Source organism: Lissotriton vulgaris, chromosome 1_1 (assembly GCF_964263255.1).
Source record: "Lissotriton vulgaris chromosome 1_1, aLisVul1.2, whole genome shotgun sequence".
NCBI classification, from domain to species: domain Eukaryota; kingdom Metazoa; phylum Chordata; class Amphibia; order Caudata; family Salamandridae; genus Lissotriton; species Lissotriton vulgaris.
Window position 1 is genome coordinate 950,109,824 of NC_141685.1, and position 18,807 is coordinate 950,128,630.

The window sequence follows — 18,807 nt, forward strand, 5'->3', positions numbered from 1 at the left end:
AACCACTTGCAGGACTTCAGCGTTAATACTTCAAAATACTTTTATCAAGGACTCCTCAGATGCCAAACTAGTAGGGATTGGGGAGAAGCTGCTCTATGTGCCCAATAAAAGGCGTCTGTGTTGTTTGGAGCCGGAGTTAACAGACGTTGAAATGGTCCACTGTGACCAAAACCGGTAGACCAAATTTTCGGTGTTATTGTTGGCAACTTAAAGTGATAGCCATATGTTTGCAACAAAAGATTTTGCATAAAAAAATGATTACCCACTGCATTTAATTTACAGTTAGAACAGGTTTAGAAACCCAGTCTCCACAAGCTTTTTCCTGGATCACCTCCTGGGCCCCTGTGATGCTTAGAAGGAGGAGACTAGCGCGCTTTTCTCGGGGTGGGGTGCCGCTGGGGCTGGGAAAGTAGGCAATGCTTCAAGTGGGGGTTGACTTGTCTGGAGAAGGTACTCTAAGTGCCCAATGAATGGTGGCTGTGTTGTTCGGCGCTGGAGTTAGGTGAAGGTGAAATGATGTGCTGAGACTAAAACCGGTGGACCCTGTTGCGACCGGCAACACAGGAGAATAGTAAGAAACCAAAAAAAAGGAACTGCGCTGAGCAAGGGAGATAGAGTGAAGAGCATTGAACCAGGGAAACATTCCTTACAAAAAGAACCACGCTGAGCAAGGGGAAAAGGAGAGGAAGTCGTGAAGCGCTGCGCAACATCAGTGAAGTAGGTGCCATGCTGAGCCTGGGAAATGCTTGTTTAAAAAAAAGAGTTCTGAACAAAAAATAATATAGAAACAAGTGGAAGAGGACAAGCCCTGGGGGCGATCCATGGGATTAAACAATTGAGAAAAAAGGTAGGACAAGCAGGAACCATTATCCAATTAAAAGGAACGTATTTTAAAGGACACCGACAAAAAACAATCAGAAGCTGGAGGCGGGGTATAAACCCCATGAGTGAATACAGTATGTCAAGAGTCAGCACATGCGCTGACTAGGCTTGACCTAATAAAAAGTACATTATACTCACTGGACCTGATTGTAGGCTTTAGACCATGATTTTTTTTAATCACAAAAATTAGACCGTAAGAGCATGATCTCCAGTTGATTTGTTCTGTTAACTAATCTGAGAATTGAGTCTTTGAGACAATAGACTGTTTTCTTAATGCATTCAGGATGTACTATAGTAATAACACAGAATTTGACCTTTGCACCTTGTTAATAAATGTGTGTGGGAAATACACTACCATAAAGCACTGCCTGACCCACTGTGGGAGCCAGTAGACTGTAGATTTAAAGACAGCCTTGCAATTTGCTTGGTGTTCGATTGTGGTAGAAAGATGAATGTGTGATGGACGAGATGGTGTCCTTTCGATCTCTGAGTGAGTCCCTGTCACTATCCAGTACCACCACAGCCCATACCAGAGGAGTCAGCTGAGAAGTGCAGAGTTGAAGCTCACCAAGTATGTGCTGTCTGGCTGTATGCTTTGCAGCTGTGGTGTGAGTTGTCTATTACTTGAAGGTATATCTAGATAGAAAGGGCCAGTACAGTTTAGGAAGTTGCCATTCAGAGGAGTGTGCCCGAGGGAGGAAAAGAACTATGCCCTGGATACCCTTGATGCCACCTGACAGCAGCGTGAATCTGTGTTTATTAAAGCATTTGTTCCAAATAAGGTTTTAATTGCCCATATTTACATTCACTGGCGATAGATAGCTAGCTAGCTAGCTAGCTAGCTAGCTAGATAGATAGATAGATAGATAGATAGATAGATAGATAGATAGATAGATAGATAGATAGATAGATAGATCGATCAATCTATTTGGAAGGGGCATGAGGGCTGAGGTGAGTGACACCCATGTCCTCTAGCTATCACAAGGCAAGCACAGCCTAAAGGTCGTCACAGTGATGGTTACTACCCTGCAGTGAGCAGGACAAATATGTCCCTGGCACCCTCACCCTCGAAGGAAGGGACGCAGTCTCAAATAGTAGTCATGAGCAAAGATGACATCCAGCGGGGACAGAGTCACACTGCTGAAGAGAAGCAGGGGCCGGCCAGCAGTTTGTCGCTATCAAGCAGTTCACACTATAGAGGAGGAGCAGCTGTGCTCAACTAATGGTGTCTGCTTCCTACAGGTGAGCATTTCAGGCTTACTTTCAGTCCTTGCTCCCTTTTATCTTCTTCTGAGCATCTTTGTTGCAAGACTTGTACTTGGTTTGAACTTCTTTTCAAGGCGGATTGTGCTTGTTTTGCGTTTCATACCTGGCAATCCCACCCTCATTAGCACTAAAGCTTCCGTCATTCCCCTGCTTCTCAATCTTCCCATAACTGTTCCAGGTTTACAGCCTTCAGAAGTGAAGGGTATTTTATTGAAATCAGTGATTGATCTGCCGTACTGGGAAGTGTTTATCTTACAGTCTGAAAAAATCTTCAATTAGCTGTACTTGTAACTGAGCCAGAAGGAAGGAAAAAGGCCTGTGGGAAGACAGCCTGCTCATTAGACTGATAATGCAAACATTGAGACTGAAGCCATTTGGAGCCATTACAGTGTGGCGGCAATTGGGAGACAGGAAGGGATCATTAAACGGGTGCGACATGTGTGGATCTGAGTGCATAAATGTGCGAGAGGATCTATAAAATTTACTAGAACCAGCAGGATATAGAATATCACTAGATCTGTAATGGGAGCTGAGAACCAGCAAAAATAGAACACTGAAATCCAAACTCACCATGTTCTGAAACAGATTCATTAGAAATTCTGACGTCCCAGGAACAAACCTGTAAGCAAAGCACAAATTATGGATCAAGGATCCTGGTGAGATGAAAGAAGCTTCTGCCTGTGTTGCCTACTGAAACAAACAACAAAGATGGCGGGTGTCCTTTACTCTGTATTACAAGTGTGTTGTGGCCTATGGCACTCGATATATGGTGGAAAGGATATCATCTATGTTTTGACCAGTTTCCTATTTCTCAAACTCTAAATAAGGCAGGAATTGATGAAAGGAATGCTCAGATTAATCTCAGCCACTGGCGATTGCTCAGACGTCCATAATTGTTTTGCCCACCATGCCACTTAGTAGAGCCCAACCATATTTAAATTAGTTTTGGTCCTGCTCCAATAAGAACAGTTCTGCCCAAACTACCAGGCCAGGTGTCCTCCAGCCAGGGACACAAGCAACCCAGACCAGTTTTGGCCTATTTAGGCCAAGCCACTGAGGGATCTGTTGGACTGTGTCATATAACCTAGCAGGTTTGTGACCTAGTATTCTGATCATCTGCCTGGGACAGCATTTTTGAACAGAGTTTGGTGTGTTGGTCCAGCAGCAGTTGCACACTGGTCCTCTTACTGTTAAGGATCTAGGTTGTAGATCTGATAGACTATTTGTGTAAATCACCACCTGCATCTGAATCTCTTCTGTGGTGACAAGGATGGGGTGATTGTATGGCTGTGTTGAGAAGCTTGGCTACAACATGCACGGGCAGGTCTTTACAAAATGACCCTTAGTACATAAAAGGACTCAAAAAAGTGTTGGAAACTAAAGATCTCACATTAGATATGGCGATAGAGATTGTTAAACTGTCTGAGTATGTCTCAAGACATCAAACAGCTGGAGTCTCATGTGGAAGATGTTGGAGCTGTACATGTAGAAAGTGGATAAGAGGACATTTGGTGTCCAACCTGAGGTCGGAAACTGAGGCAGAGTGAACTATTAAAGGTGACACTGAGTGGTGCATGGGAGCTTAAACTCCAAAACTTAAAACTTCAGTTCTAATGACGTAATTTTAAGTTTGGCGGACCAGTTGCTATGCAGCTGGATTGGCAGAGGCAGCACTTTCCACCCGGCTGAAGTGCATTTTTTCCATGAAGCTGCTCCCGCCTTCAGGGTGGGAGCCACTCTGGCAGAAAACCATTAACAGCTGGTCCACTACACCATGGTGACATGGCGGACCTACTGTCATTATGCTTTTGCCATGCACAGACCCAATGTAGGGGTCCATCTGTGGAAATAATGTAATTAATGTTCTTGATGCACTAGGCGCTATTTCCCACGGCCTGGGGCCATTTCTGTCCAGGACTGCCCTGGTTTTCCTGACTGTCCTGGACAGAACGCACACCGGTGGGAGTGGCATTCGAGGCGGTGCCCTCATGGTCATTCCCCCGACTTCGCATATGAACAATGGTATTCATAACTTGAATATACATAACTCAGATGACTAGACTATAATAAGCAATTGAAATGTATGAAGTAGTACTACCCAATATAAAAGAGCAATTCCCTTATATTGGTTGGTGAACCCCATTTCCCTTGACTTCAGTTAAGGGGTACCTCTCCTATTTTTACCTGAAGTAGTACTACTATAGTAAATTTTAAATATGCCAGCATTTTAATGTCAGAAACCTATGGAGCCACAGTTGTGAGTCACACTCATGTCTAACGTTGATTACTTGATGGAGTGTCCATTGTAAACCTTGCAGGGCTGGATCCAGTGACGTTTAAATAAGTGAATTTTTGGGGAGGTTAAATATAAAATGTTTAATCCTGAGTTTATATGTATGTCCAGGCAAGCCACACAACAACAAACAAATATGCCTAAAACAATCCAGACCTATGGGCCTTAATAATGCTTGTTAGCTATATCAGGTAGACGAATAACAATGATTTTGTTGTGAATAATTAGAAATTAAAAATGTTTCAATTCTAAAAATGTGAGACTGAATTAAACCATCCTAAAGTCTGTGAGAGCGGTAGTGGTCTTCTGAGTGTCTCAGACACTCTCGTTCTCCACTTCACATCACCTTCTTCTGTAGTTTCTCTCTTTAACACTAATACCCATATATATATATATATTATTGCTCCAAAGGATTGATTCCACTCAATACACAGCGTTATGTTTGACCACTCCTTTATTCAATCAAACGCGTCTGCTGCCCGAGACGTGATTGTTACTATGCAGAAGTACACTGTGGTGCAAGTGCGTCCCTGACCTGTGGGTAACTTGGAGCAATAATTAACACACGGCGACCCAGCCGTGGGGGACTGCACCACCGCATGGATAACAGCGGGCCAGGGAGCTGGAAATCATGTCCAGTTCTTAATGGAGCTACAGCACCTACAATTGACCATGCACGCCTCGGGGCCCATTGGAGGGTCTTAAGAAAAGATTCCACGAACGCTCTTATACATGGCGGCTACATATCCCAGAATACCTAAGGGTCTTGCTCATCTGAGTAGCCTATCAGGAGGCGATTGATTGAATAAAGGAGTTATCAAACATAACTCTGTGTATCAAGCCTTTGAAGAAGGAATCTATTTCGAAACACTTCGGCTGCACGAGACATGATTGTTGGTTTGCGGGTGTACACTATAGTTCGAGTACGTCCCTGACCTGTGGGTAACTTGGAGCAATAATATATATACACCTTGAGTGAGTCATGATGCCCCTTCGTTCCCTCAAAATTGTAATAAATGGGTCATTATACTCTGCACATCTGCATTTATGGTTCATTCCATGGTATTTTTTAATGTGTACTTGTTTTAATTGAAACCAGCATGTACGGAGTTAAATTTGTGCAGTAAGGTAAAATCATATTGAGGGCACCTCGTGCCTATTCGGAGTTGTTTGTCTGTGTGAAGTAATTTACGCATGCAGTCGGTAAGGCAGTAAAAAGTGTTTCTCTTGTGTTTACTTAGCTGTACTGTGGTAATGAACACAGATTTGACCTTAGTACTGCAGTAATAAATGTGTGAGTGTGTGTTTATTAGTACAGTTGCTCTAAATAATGTGTTATTGGACCAGATTTATTTCCACTACCATAGCATAAATATATAGTATAAATAATATTATTAACATTTACTTCAAGCACAGTCATTTAGCGATGTGTGGTGATATAAGCAGAAGGTGTATCAGGCAGCTGAGTGTTCCTCTGAATAGAGCAGTATCACCCTGCTTTCCATGAAGTTGTTTTTACTTAAAAAGGCTGATAGATCTCATTTGGTTGACCACATGGGTCTACTCCACCACTCAACTAACTCTCGTTCTCTTTTCATTCAGGTTTTCACGCGATACGGGAAGTGCTACACCTTCAATTCGGGTCAGAACGGGAAGCCGCCTTTTGTCACCCTGAAGGGCGGGACAGGAAATGGCCTGGAACTCATGCTGGATATCCAGCAGGATGAATACATGCCAGTTTGGGGAGAGACAGGTAAAGAGGTGCTCAATCATGACCAATCTCCTTCCCCACTTCAGAAGATGCCACCTTTTCTCCTCTTTTAAATGCCCCAATTGCACCATTGTATGATTCTTTCAGACCTTTGAAGACCCCCTTTACATTATCAAGGCAGAGATCCATAGAGAGCATGAGGACAGGCATGGGATTGGCTGGCCGTAAGATGACCAACCAAGAGAAGCACGTAGAGCCCAAGCACGGTCAGAGCTTAGAGTACTGAAGGACCAGGCCATGATGGGTATGAGACCAACCAACCCCAGCATAGTCGGATCCTGCCTGGCTGGACTAGGTGGCCATGACTGCGGGGAGACCACCCAAAGCTCAGGAACAGTTAGAACTCAGATAGCTGGAAAACATTGACATGATGGAGAGGAGGTCAATCAGAGTCCATGAGTCGGCCGATCCATGTTGGTTGGAAAAGACTGCCTAGAGGTATACAGCTCCTGCATTGCATGCATTCTAATGCGTGATTATTATATTCATTCTTTATATTCATCAGGGTAAATATAGTGGTCTGAATATAATTGTTCAAAGGGAGAGGCCGACAACGTAAAGGTCAAAGTTACAATAATGTATTTACAATGATGATGTAGTGGTAGGCAATGTACTGGAAGCAATATAATTGTAGGTAGATATCATTGACCTCAATGTACTGAAATGACCAACCAGAGTTCAGGATTTGGGCTGATGGATAACACTAATTGGAAATCTTTTATTATTACTGTAAAATGGACACCAAGTGGCGGGAGACTTGTGGTGTCCTGGGCTTGGGTTCAGTGGAGGCTGCAACTTCCTCCACATGTTCAAGCTCCTCTTTTCTATCATTGTTATCACCATAAGTGACCCCTGAAGCCATCAGATGGCAGGCACTCCCGCCAACTTACAGTAAAATAACTAACAGGCAAACTTAAGCAAAACAATGTAAGAATTGCTTGAACCTCGAATTCCACCACGGAAGTCATTTAGGGGTCATCTGAGGTCGCAGCTGCGACTTCTACCTTGCCATTTGCGACCCTTAGCACTGACTTTATGACCTGGCCTCAGAGGTGGCAAAGTCAGTGCCAAGATCACAGGGGCAGCTGGGGCACGACTCTCTTTATTTTCTGTCAATTTCTTATTACACTAATAGTGAATAAATAAAATATATAATTCCCTACTAGTGTAATAAAAATGGAGTACAATAAGCAGGAATATGCCCTTCCATTGCAGCTGAGGTAAATAAAAATGCTTTTAAATGTATGTTGTGTGTGTGCTTGCGGGTGAGAGTGTGTTTATGTGTGAGAGGGTAGATGTGTGAATTTGAGTGTATGTGTGTAGGAGTGAAAGTGGAGGTCAAAGGGCACGTGATGTCACTTCCACTACCCCTGGCATTTTGATGAATTGACGTCCATGAATCCCATGCTCAGACAGTTCCTCATTCTCCCGCTTTTGTCAACACTGTAGACAGGTAAAAGCTGAAACAGTTTCCATGTAATGCTGGTTGCAGGCATCTGTGTGATACCACTGCCATCCGTGCAAGGACCTAACACAGTAGGTTGGGCCTTGACACTATGGGAATCAGTTTTCAATTTTATGTCTTTCTCTCTCTCTTGCCCTCCCTCCCCCTCTCTCCCTCCCTCTCTCTCTCTCCCTCTCTCTCTCCCCCTCTCTCTCTCCCTCTCTGTCTCGCTTTCTCTCTCTTTGTCTCCCGCCCTCCCCCCCTCACCCCCTCTCTCTCTCTCTCTCTCTCTCTCTCTCCCTCCCTCTCTCTCCCCCTCTCTCTCCCTCTCTGTCTCTCTCTGTGTATCTCTCTTTCCTTCTCTTTCCCTCTCTCTGTGTATCTCTCTCCCCTTTTCCCCACTTCTCCCCCACCCTCTCTCTCTCTGTCTCTCTCCCCCATCTTTCTCTCCCTCTCCTTCTATTTCCCTCTCTGTCTCTCTCTCTGTATCTCTCTCCCCTTATCCCACTTCTCTCCCTCCCTCTCTCTCTCCCTCTCCCTCTCCCTCTCCCTCTCCCTCTATTTCCCCTCTCTGTCTCTCTCTGTGTATCCCCTCTTTCCCTCTCTCTCCCTCTCTCTGTGTATCTCTCCCCTTCTCTTCCCCTCTCTCTCTCCCTCTCTCTATCGCTCCCTCTCCCCCCTCCCGAAGTGTGCTTGAATATGTGACCACTCTTTGGCTGTTTTGACTTCTTATGGGACTATAAACTCGTGGGACGAGCAGCTCCTGTTGACATGATACACATTGCTGTTTTACAGATGAGACCTCCTTCGAAGCGGGCATCAAAGTTCAGATCCACAGTCAGGACGAGCCGCCCTTCATTGATCAGCTGGGATTCGGTGTGGCGCCAGGATTCCAGACCTTTGTATCCTGCCAGGAGCAGAGGGTATGGTGCCAAGGGTGCTGTGCCTGGGCGGGGAATGCATGGATAACCCTGAAAGAAGCCTTGTTTCCAAGCCATTCACCTGTATTCAGTGGTTAATTTGTAAAATAAAATGTGCCGGGGCTCTCCTCAGGAGGCAGCGCTTACCGGAGAAATGTGCTGGTGTAAACTGCCTCTGAACTAGAGTCCCGGCACTTATTATTCTAGAGAGGACTTTGCCTAATGGCTAGAGCTGCCGATTTCGGAGCTGGGGAACTGGGTTTGAGTCTCAGGGTGGCTCAACATCCTGTGATTCTGTGGAAAATCAGGCTGCCTTCCAAATGAGTGTGTCCTTAACCGGTGCTATAAGCACAGGTTCTGAGGATTAGGTGCCGGTGCTGAGCACCTGCAAGCACCTGCTCAAATTAAGCACTGCCTGTATTGCCTTCAGTTTTTCTGTTACTTGTAACCACCCTGCCAAATGTTCCATAGCCTTCTCTGTCGGTGTCTCCACACACCTCAAGGGCATCCATCGCTCCAGTGTGTTTGAGGTTTCTCCTACTTAACGAGGTTGTTTGTTGCTGTGGAGTTGCAAAACAACTTAGGTATGTTATAAGCAGCGAGACCTTTTGCTTGACTACCGAAATAATGTCAAAGAAGGTGCAGTATGGCAGTTTTCAAGACCACACGGGTGCCTTCTCTGACGATTGTGGCTTAGGAGAAAGGGTGTAATAGGACCAAAAGCAACATCAAAATTCGGGCACACAAACCCCACCCACCCCTACTATACCAGAAACCTATTTACTATGTTGCATCAGTAGACGGGAAGACTGCTTAAAAATGATGGCCTTCCTGATCATGTGATGATGTAGAATTGGCTTTAAGCATATCCGTGAAGAAGGAACTTCTGCAGTCCCAAAAGCTCAGCTGCTGTTACATCTTTGTACTATAATTTACAAATTGTAAATGATCACGATCTTTAACTATTATTTGGCCTGAGATATAATTACCAATTCGTGCCTGTCCTTCACTGGTAGTGACGGGGAGGAAAATGAATCAATTCAAGAGCCTATGTACAGTCCACAAGTTGTGCCACAACCTACTGAACTAACGTTCAGTAGGTTGTGAACTGAACTAACAAACTTGTCTTGACCTGTTCTCAGGACACCCCCGCGCCGCACGGCCACCAGCTGTAGCGTGTGCCACCCCGCCCCGCTGCTGCACTCAGCCTCGCTGAGCCTGCCTCGTCGACCCCGCCCCCGCTGCATTTGCGGGCGCTCCTGTGTTAACTACGTTGTTATTTTCTCCCCTTCTGCTGTTTTAACCTGTTTTTGTCTCCTTTTGTGGCATTGTACTGTATTTTCCTCGTTGGTATTTCCCTGTGCCGTCTCCCTCTGCCCCCTGTGACCACCCGCCCCGCTCCCCGCTTCCCGCCACCGTGCTTAAGGCCACGTCCCCTTTTTCTTCTGTGCCCTCCCCGCTCCCGCATCCCAGCTGCTCCTCCCTCCCTCCCACTTCACCATAAATGGTGACCGTACGCACAGCGTTGACGTGCAGCGGGCACGCCGGTTGTGTGCCGAAGGTGCGCCAAAGGTAAGCCCGTCTGCGCTTGTCCGCGCCTGGACCGCGCCCAGCGCCCGGACCCCTGGCCCCCGCAAACACCAGACCACCCGCCGGACCTACAACGCCACCAAACTCAACGCACTCAACGCCGGCCGGATCCCTGGATGCTACCGAGCCACCCCGAGACGCACCCACGGACCCTTCAGCTGCCACTACTGCAAGTTCTCCTGCACCCGGACCTGCACGGCACCCGCACCCACCAAGCCGAGCACCAGCAGCAACCACCTCAAGTGCATCCTGCTCAACACCCGCTCCGTCCACAGACACGCCGTAGAGCTCTGGAACCTGATCGACACAACGTCACCAGACGTCGCCTTCCTCATGGAAACATGGATGAACGCCTCCTCAGCACCCGACATCGCCATCGCCATCCCGGACGGATACAAAATCACCCGGAGGGACCGCGGCAATCAGACCGGGGGAGGCATCGCCATCATCCACAGGAACACCATCCGCATCACGACCAACACCGACGACACCCTCGCTACCGCCGAACACCTGCACTTCCAGATCCACACCGACCCCAAGACCACCCTCAGAGGCACCCTCATCTACAGACTCCCGGGACCACGCACACAATTCAGCAAAGACATCGCCGACTTCATCAGCCCGCACGCCCTCCCCTCCGCTGACTACATCCTCCTCGGGGACCTCAACTTCCACCTGGAGAACAACAACGACCGCAACACCACCACCCTGCTGGACAACCTCGCCAACCTCGGTCTCAAGCACCTGGTGACCACCCCCACCCACTAGGCCGGACACACACTCGACCCCGTCTTCTCATCCAGCAAGAACATCGCCTTCAGTCACGCCACCGGACTCCACTGGACGGACCACAGCTGCGTCCACTTCAGCTTCAGAAAGAACACGATCCACCACCACCAGCAACAGGTTGCACGCAGAAGCTGGAACAAGATCACAGCCGACCAGCTCGCCGCATCCCTGAGCCAGGACCCCTCCGCCAGCTCAGCGAACCCCAGCCAGGCCGCCAACAACCTCACGAAGTGGATCACCAACTGCGCTGACGACCTCGCCCCTCTTAGGACCCCGCCTAGCAGACCCGGCAGTAAGAAAGCACCATGGTTCACCGACGAACTCAAGAGCTCCAAGAAGAACTGCCGAGCCCTCGAGAGAGCCTGGCGCAGAGACCCAACACCAGACAACATGACCACCCTCAAGCTCGCCACTCGAAAACACCACCAACTGATCCACACCACCAAGAAAACCGCATTCAAGGAACGACTGGACAACAACGCACACAACAGCAAAGAACTCTTCAACATCGTCCAAGAGCTCTCCAACCCCAACGCCGGAAACAACGACATCACCCCATCGCAAGACCTATGCAACTCCCTCGCCTCCTACTTCCACAACAAGATCGCAGACATACACAACAGCTTCACCACACAGCCAACGCACCCTACGACCGCACCGGCACCCCCCACCACCACACTCCGCACCTGGACCTCGATCAACACCGAAGAAACTCAACGCACGATGAACTCCATCCACTCCGGATCTCCAACCGACCCCTGCCCGCACCACGTCTTCAACAAGGCCGACGCGGTCATCGCACCCCACCTGCGGGACATCATCAACACCTCCTTTGACACCGCTACCTTCCCGGAGAGCTGGAAGCACGCCGAACTCAGCGCCCTACCGAAGAAACCATCAGCAGACCCCACCGAACTCAAAAACTACCGCCCCATCTCGCTCCTCCCGTTCCCGGCCAAAGTCATCGAGAAGACCGTCAACAAGCAGCTGGCAGCCTTCCTTGAGACAAACGGATCCCTCGACCTCTCGCAGTCCGGCTTCCGGGCCAACCACAGCACCGAGACCGCCCTCATCGCAGCCACCGATGACATCCGAGCCCTGCTCGACAACGGGGAAACTGCGGCCCTCATCCTCCTGGACCTCTCCGCGGCATTCGACACTGTCTGCCACCGCACCCTAGTGCAGCGCCTCAGCAACGTCGGAATCCAAGAAAAGGCACTAGAATGGATCATCTCCTTCCTCGCCGGAAGGACACAGAGAGTCCGCCTCCCCCGTTCAGATCAGAAGCCACCGAAGTCATCTGCGGCGTTCCTCAAGACTCCTCGCTCAGCCCCACCCTCTTCAATATCTACATGAGCCTCCTTGCGGCCATCGCACACCAGCACAACCTCAACATCATCTCTTACGCCGACGACACCCAGCTGATCCTCTCCCTCACCAACGACCCCGCCACCGCCAGAGCCAACCTACACGAAGGGATGACAGACGTAGCCGAGTGGATGATGAACAGCCAACACAATACGGTGGAGGGGACCTAGGGGAGATTTAAAGACCAAGCTCTGGGTACTATCCCCAACAGAACCAATAAACAACAAAGGTACCAGAGGGTCTCAGGTGAACGTGCCCATAAACACAAAAAAAAAAAAAAAAAAAACAGTCAAGAACTCACCCTTACAACCAGGTTATGTCACAGAGAGCTCTCCGTGGATGAGGACAAATACCCATCAGTCACCATTCGGATCCGCCCTTCATCATTTGGGATTTTATCCGTACCACCCGTCAGAGATTATTGGTACTCTCCTAGGAGGTCAACCCGGTGGTAGGGGGTATCCTCACTAGAGTAAAGAGATGACAGTGTGGTATACCACTCGATGTAGGTGAGTGGTGGAAAAAGATGGGACTGGGGAGTGCAGTGCAAGAGAAGGTGTATAAGAAAGAAACCAAAAGAAGTGGGTTTAAAATTGGTTAAGAATAAGCACCAAACAAAGATTTATTTCAATTGTGCTTACCATACCAATGTTAAAAACAATGCGCCCGCTGACTGTCTAATTATGTGGACAGCCTCAGGACAAAAAGATGGTCGACTAGTTTCAGCAATTTAAAGGACTGATTATGTCATTGCTTTCTTCAGGACCAAAAAATATGAAAGCTACTACACCAAGTGAACAAAGTCGCACCCTAGAAACACAAAACAAGTGCATACAGTCACCTGTACGTTCTGGGTGTCCTTACAGTCTGTGCAAGACACTGTGGGAAGAAGGTGAGGAGAAGGTTTTAAAATAATATATGGGCTGAGTGGTCCAACCATCGAGTATGATTTGGATTTGAACTTAACTATGTGTTGTTAAAAAATGCACTACCTGAATGCAAACGTGAATTAGGTACATTTGGGTCAAAAGTTTGTTATACCAAATGCTAGTGAACTCTTACCTTAACATGTAAGGTCAGATGGCCTCACCCCACCTGGCAGTGGCTCAGGGGAAAATGAAGCACCGCTCTAGAAAACATGTAGGACACACATTAACACATAAATTGCACGTAATACAGACAAAGCTCCCATGGCTTTCAATAGCAGAGAATAAACGGTCATCTGGACCAATCCGAGTAACTAGATGTTAAAATAGGCGAGCTCAGCGTAGGTAGGTATATTATTTTAAAACCTTCTCCTCACCTTCTTCCCACAGTGTCTTGCACAGACTGTAAGGACACCCAGAACGTACAGGTGACTGTATGCACTTGTTTTGTGTTTCTAGGGTGCGACTTTGTTCACTTGGTGTAGTAGCTTTCATATTTTTTGGTCCTTAAGAAAGCAATGACATAATCAGTCCTTTAAATTGCTGAAACTAGTCGACCATCTTTTTGTCCTGAGGCTGTCCACATAATTAGACAGTCAGCGGGCGCATTGTTTTTAACATTGGTATGGTAAGCACAACTGAAATAAATCTTTGTTTGGTGCTTATTCTTAACCAATTTTAAACCCACTTCTTTTGGTTTCTTTCTTATACACCTTCTCTTGCACTGCACTCCCCAGTCCCATCTTTTTCCACCACTCACCTACATCGAGTGGTATACCACACTGTCATCTCTTTACTCTAGTGAGGATACCCCCTACCACCGGGTTGACCTCCTAGGAGAGTACCAATAATCTCTGACGGGTGGTACGGATAAAATCCCAAATGATGAAGGGCGGATCCGAATGGTGACTGATGGGTATTTGTCCTCATCCACGGAGAGCTCTCTGTGACATAACCTGGTTGTAAGGGTGAGTTCTTGACTGTTTTTTTTTTTTTTGTGTTTATGGGCACGTTCACCTGAGACCCTCTGGTACCTTTGTTGTTTATTGATGATGAACAGCCACCTGAAACTGAACTCAGACAAGACGGAAGTCCTCATCCTGGGCTCTTCGCCTCAGCCTGGGACGACTCCTAGTGGCCCCCCGCCCTGGGCAGCGCACCCAAACCAACAGACCACGCACGCAACCTGGGCTTCATCCTGGACTCCTCCCTCTCCATGACCAGACAAGTCAACGCCGTCTCCTCGTCGTGCTTCAACATCCTGCGCATGCTACGTAAGATCTTCCGGTGGATCCCCACCGAGACCAGGAAGACGGTCACCCAGGCCCTCGTCACCAGCGGCCTGGACTACGGCAACTCCCTCTACGCCGGAACCACTGCCAAACTCCAGAAGAGACTCCAGCGGATCCAGAACGCCTCAGCGAGACTCATCCTCGACATCCCCTGACACAGCCACATCTCCGGACACCTGAGAGACCTGCACTGGCTCCCGGTCAACAAGAGAATCACCTTCCGTCTCCTCACCCACGCACACAAAGCCCTACACAACCAAGGCCCAAGATACCTCAACAGCCGCCTCAACTTCTACACTCCCACACGCCAGCTTCGATCGACCAGCCACGCCCTCACCGCCGTCCCCCGCATCCGAAGAGCTACCACAGGAGGAAGGTCCTTCTCCTACCTGGCCGCCAAGACTTGGAACTCCCTCCCGACCCACCTCCGCCTGACCCAAGACCACCTCGCCTTCAGGAAGCAGCTCAAGACCTGGCTGTTCGAGCAGTAGCGGTCCCCCCTCCCCAAGCGCCTTAAGACCCTCCGGGTGAGTAGTGCGCTATATAAATGCATTGATTGATTGATTGATTGAACGTCTTGCAGCTCTACCATATCCCTGGGCAACTGAGACTGGCCTCTCTAAAGCTACAAGCAGATAGTCTGTCAGTAGATTTGTCCCTGTATAAACACCAGAGCCTATATAACAGAAGTACCCTGGCGGCGCAACAGAAGTTTGTACCTGCTTTGTGTACCCCGGGGCACTTTGGTATTACAGAAGGGGCCACAGACGCTTATAAAGCCCTTTCTGTAATACCGATAGGGCTGATGCACATGTAGCACTAGTGCCATGGAGTGAGGGCATTCCCTCATTTGCATGGGGGCATGACTCCATGCAAATGGGGAACTCGGTTTGCCTCTGTGCCCACACCGTATTATGGACACAGGCGCTAAGGCAAAGAAGCTTCAGGAGGCACATTGACAGTGTGCCAAAAAAAAGATGGTACGCTCGCCGTGCGGCCCCTGATGGTAGTCCTCTAAAGGGGGACCCCTCACATCCCCTTGCAGGCAGGTGCAGTCACTCACTGCACCTTCTTGCAAGGGGATCTCTCTCCCCTTGAAAAGAGCCGCCTGCACAGTGAAACACGGAGCGGCTGCTTGAAAGCACGAGTTCACGGCTGCCCTGAGGGCAGCACTTTCAACATAATAGGGTGCACTTTCCCTGTTTGCACACGGTACGCCTGTTTGAAGATGCACTGTGGCGCAAACAGGGAAAGTGCACCCTAAATGTGATAGGGCCCTTGTAGACTCTCCGGAACACCCTATGCTTGAGATGTGAGGAGGACTTCCTAAAATTCAGTTGTGGACTGAGAATTCAACTGTTTCCCTTGGTAAATGACCTGACTGCATCAAACTAGGCTATGAAGTCTCGGTTGTGTGATGTCCTCTGATGCATTCTGGATCCAATTTCCAATTCTAGCCCAATTGTGTTCTAAAGCAAAAGGCTGTGCCTTGACGTTCAGGCCCGACATTCATGACATGTCCATCGTGGCTGACAAATCCCAGAAGCCACAGATGAGGCCCATCATGGAGCACTGAACCTAATTTGTGGAGGGATGCCACGACTGGAACCACGGTTGTATGACAGAAAACATCTTCTGGTAAAAATATTGTCATTAACGTCGTTTACAAAAAATACTGTCCCGCAGAATGTAGATTTTCTATTATTAAGTCCAATTGGGTGATATTTTTGTAAACAATATTTAGGATAGAATATTGATTGATATGGTTGCTTTGGTGATTTATGAAAAGCAAAACAGATACTTCCAGAAGGAAGAGTGCCGGAGCTCAGATATTTTTGTCTGATGGTATTCCGAGAATGATATTCTTAATCATACCAAACGCTATTGCTACCCACAGCATGCAGAATGGCATTCACAGTGATTGGTATAACACAGGATGTATAATATCTGTGTGTGCTCTGGCTGTAGGGCCACTGCAAATATATAGGTTGTGCCATACTGTACTGTCACTGTTTGTCCTGATGAAGTTTGACTCTTAAACTTCCTTTTCTCAATACAGCTGATCTACCTTCCACCTCCATGGGGGGACTGCAAATCAAGCCCTATCGACTCAGAATTCTTTGACACCTACAGCATCACTGCGTGTCGCATCGATTGCGAGACACGCTATCTGATGGAGAACTGTAACTGTCGGATGGTTCATATGCCAGGTAATGCATTGATACAGATTGTGTGGCAATAGATGGCACTGGCACAGGTGGCTCACATGCCAAGTAGGGTATTGGAACAGATGATTTACATTCTAGGTAAAGAACTGGCACAGACGGTTGCTATGGTAGGGGACAGGTTAGCGCAGATCATTCATCAAGTACAGAATTGTTTCAGATGGTGTCAATGACAAGTTATCCATTGGCTATACTGGAGACCCTGAACTTCATTTAAAGTTTAGATGTCTGCGACCCCCAAAAATGGGATCAGGAAGACTTGGGCCTTTGAAACAAGGGAATCTTGGGCTATAAATATAACTTTGTGTACACAAATAATGTATTTATGCCTGCCAGGAATCTACAAAATGATTCCTACTAGATGTCAATGCATTTACTACTGTGGATTTCTCCTCCACAAATGGAGAGAAATCTGTACTAAAAAACTCTACTCAAGTGACGCGAAATGTGCCTCAGAAGCCATGGTTTGCTTTGTAAGTTTGTGAACACCAACAAACAAGCGAACATTCACAAACTAAAAGCTGATCTCTTTCCACCCTGGAAATGGTTGAAAAGTGACACCAGTCACCATTCCCAGGATGGGGGCTTCGAAGAAGGGCTTTCTCCATGAGAATTTTTTTTTTTCTCTTAGGCATACTTCTGGGAATATTTACGAAAATTAAAAGAACATTCAGGTGGAGTTGAAGGTCTCTGTCTTTGCCTGTACACCTGTCTTCGTGATATTGTGTCATCTGTGTCTGTTCTGTTCCTTCTTGTAGGTGACTCTCCGTACTGCACACCTGAGCAGTACAAGGAATGTGCAGACTCCGCATTGGGTAAGACTAGACTTTCTTCATTGATCTTCCCTCAACTATCCGCGCCGAGTCGCAACTACGTAGGATGTATTCCATTAGCACGCATGCATTTACAACGCTTCTCTCGACCACACATCAATTACAACGCAATGCCTTTACCACACACTGCCTTTACCACGCAAAGCTTTACCGTACATATACTTTTACCAGGCATTACCTTCTTAACATAAGGTAAGCATATGTAAGGTAAGTGAAACCCATATATATGTGTGTGTTAATCTCTCTCTCTCTCTCTCTCTCTCTCTCTCTATCTCTCTCTCTATATATATATATATATATATATATATATATATATATATATATATATATATATATATATATCCCGAGATTGGTGAATTTATTGGACCTGAAGGTTTTTCCTGCGGAGGGCAGATTGTGCACTTCATTGCACAGAAAACCAACCGCAGGGAATTCCATTTTACACGCAAAAAGCTGCCATCCTGAAACAACCGTTGGTAGCATACCATATGGTGAGCTTTTGAGGATTAATAGAAACTGCACAAGGGCGTGTTATTTTCAGGTTGCAGCAAAAGAATGCATGAGAAGGTTTGAGTCGAGAGGATATAGTAGGGTCATCCTTGAAGAGGCGAAATCCAAAGTAGATAGGATTCAAAGGGAAGATTTGATAGTGTCAGGTGAACTGAAAAACATGAAGAAAAATAAATACAAAAAGTGTAAGGGGGACATCTTGAGGATGATAACCAATTACTCAAGTGATGCTATGAATATCAGGTGGATCTTTGCCAGTAATTGGCATATTTTTAAATCAGATCCGATATTAGGTAGGGATTTACCAAGGGCGCCACTTATCACTTTCAGAAGAGCTAGATCCCTACGCAGTAGTCTGGTACAGAACCATTGTGAGAAGGAGAGCAGAGTGTTCGCATTTGGTAGGTTGGCAGGGTTCTACCCATGTCTCAAGTGTAGGGCCTGCAAATACAGCCACAAAGTGTTACAATATCAGATACCAGGCTTTAAAGAACCGATGAAGATCAAAAGCCTGATGAATTGTAACACAAGCCACACGGTATACTGTTTGGTATGTCTGTGTGGCTTGCGTTACATAGGAAGCACAATCCACCCCACCAAAATAAGAATTTTGGAACATCTCAGGGCCATACAGAACATAGATTCCACATATCCAGTGGCCAGGCATTTTGAGAAATTCCATGATAGTAACAGAGATC

At 47.2% G+C, this 18,807-nt stretch overlaps 1 protein-coding gene across 2 annotated transcripts in view; it reads left to right on the forward strand.

The window, feature by feature from the left end:
• The window catches only part of ASIC1 (acid sensing ion channel subunit 1), a 547,380-nt gene that overhangs the window by 470,934 nt on the left and 57,639 nt on the right, over nt 1–18,807 (forward strand). For both annotated transcript variants that reach the window (XM_086959338.1, XM_086959330.1), the window contains 4 exons: nt 6,044–6,194; nt 8,452–8,579; nt 16,601–16,751; nt 17,525–17,581. In XM_086959338.1, coding sequence (XP_086815464.1) covers nt 6,044–6,194; nt 8,452–8,579; nt 16,601–16,751; nt 17,525–17,581 — 487 coding nt within the window. The remainder of the gene's footprint in view (nt 1–6,043; nt 6,195–8,451; nt 8,580–16,600; nt 16,752–17,524; nt 17,582–18,807) is intronic.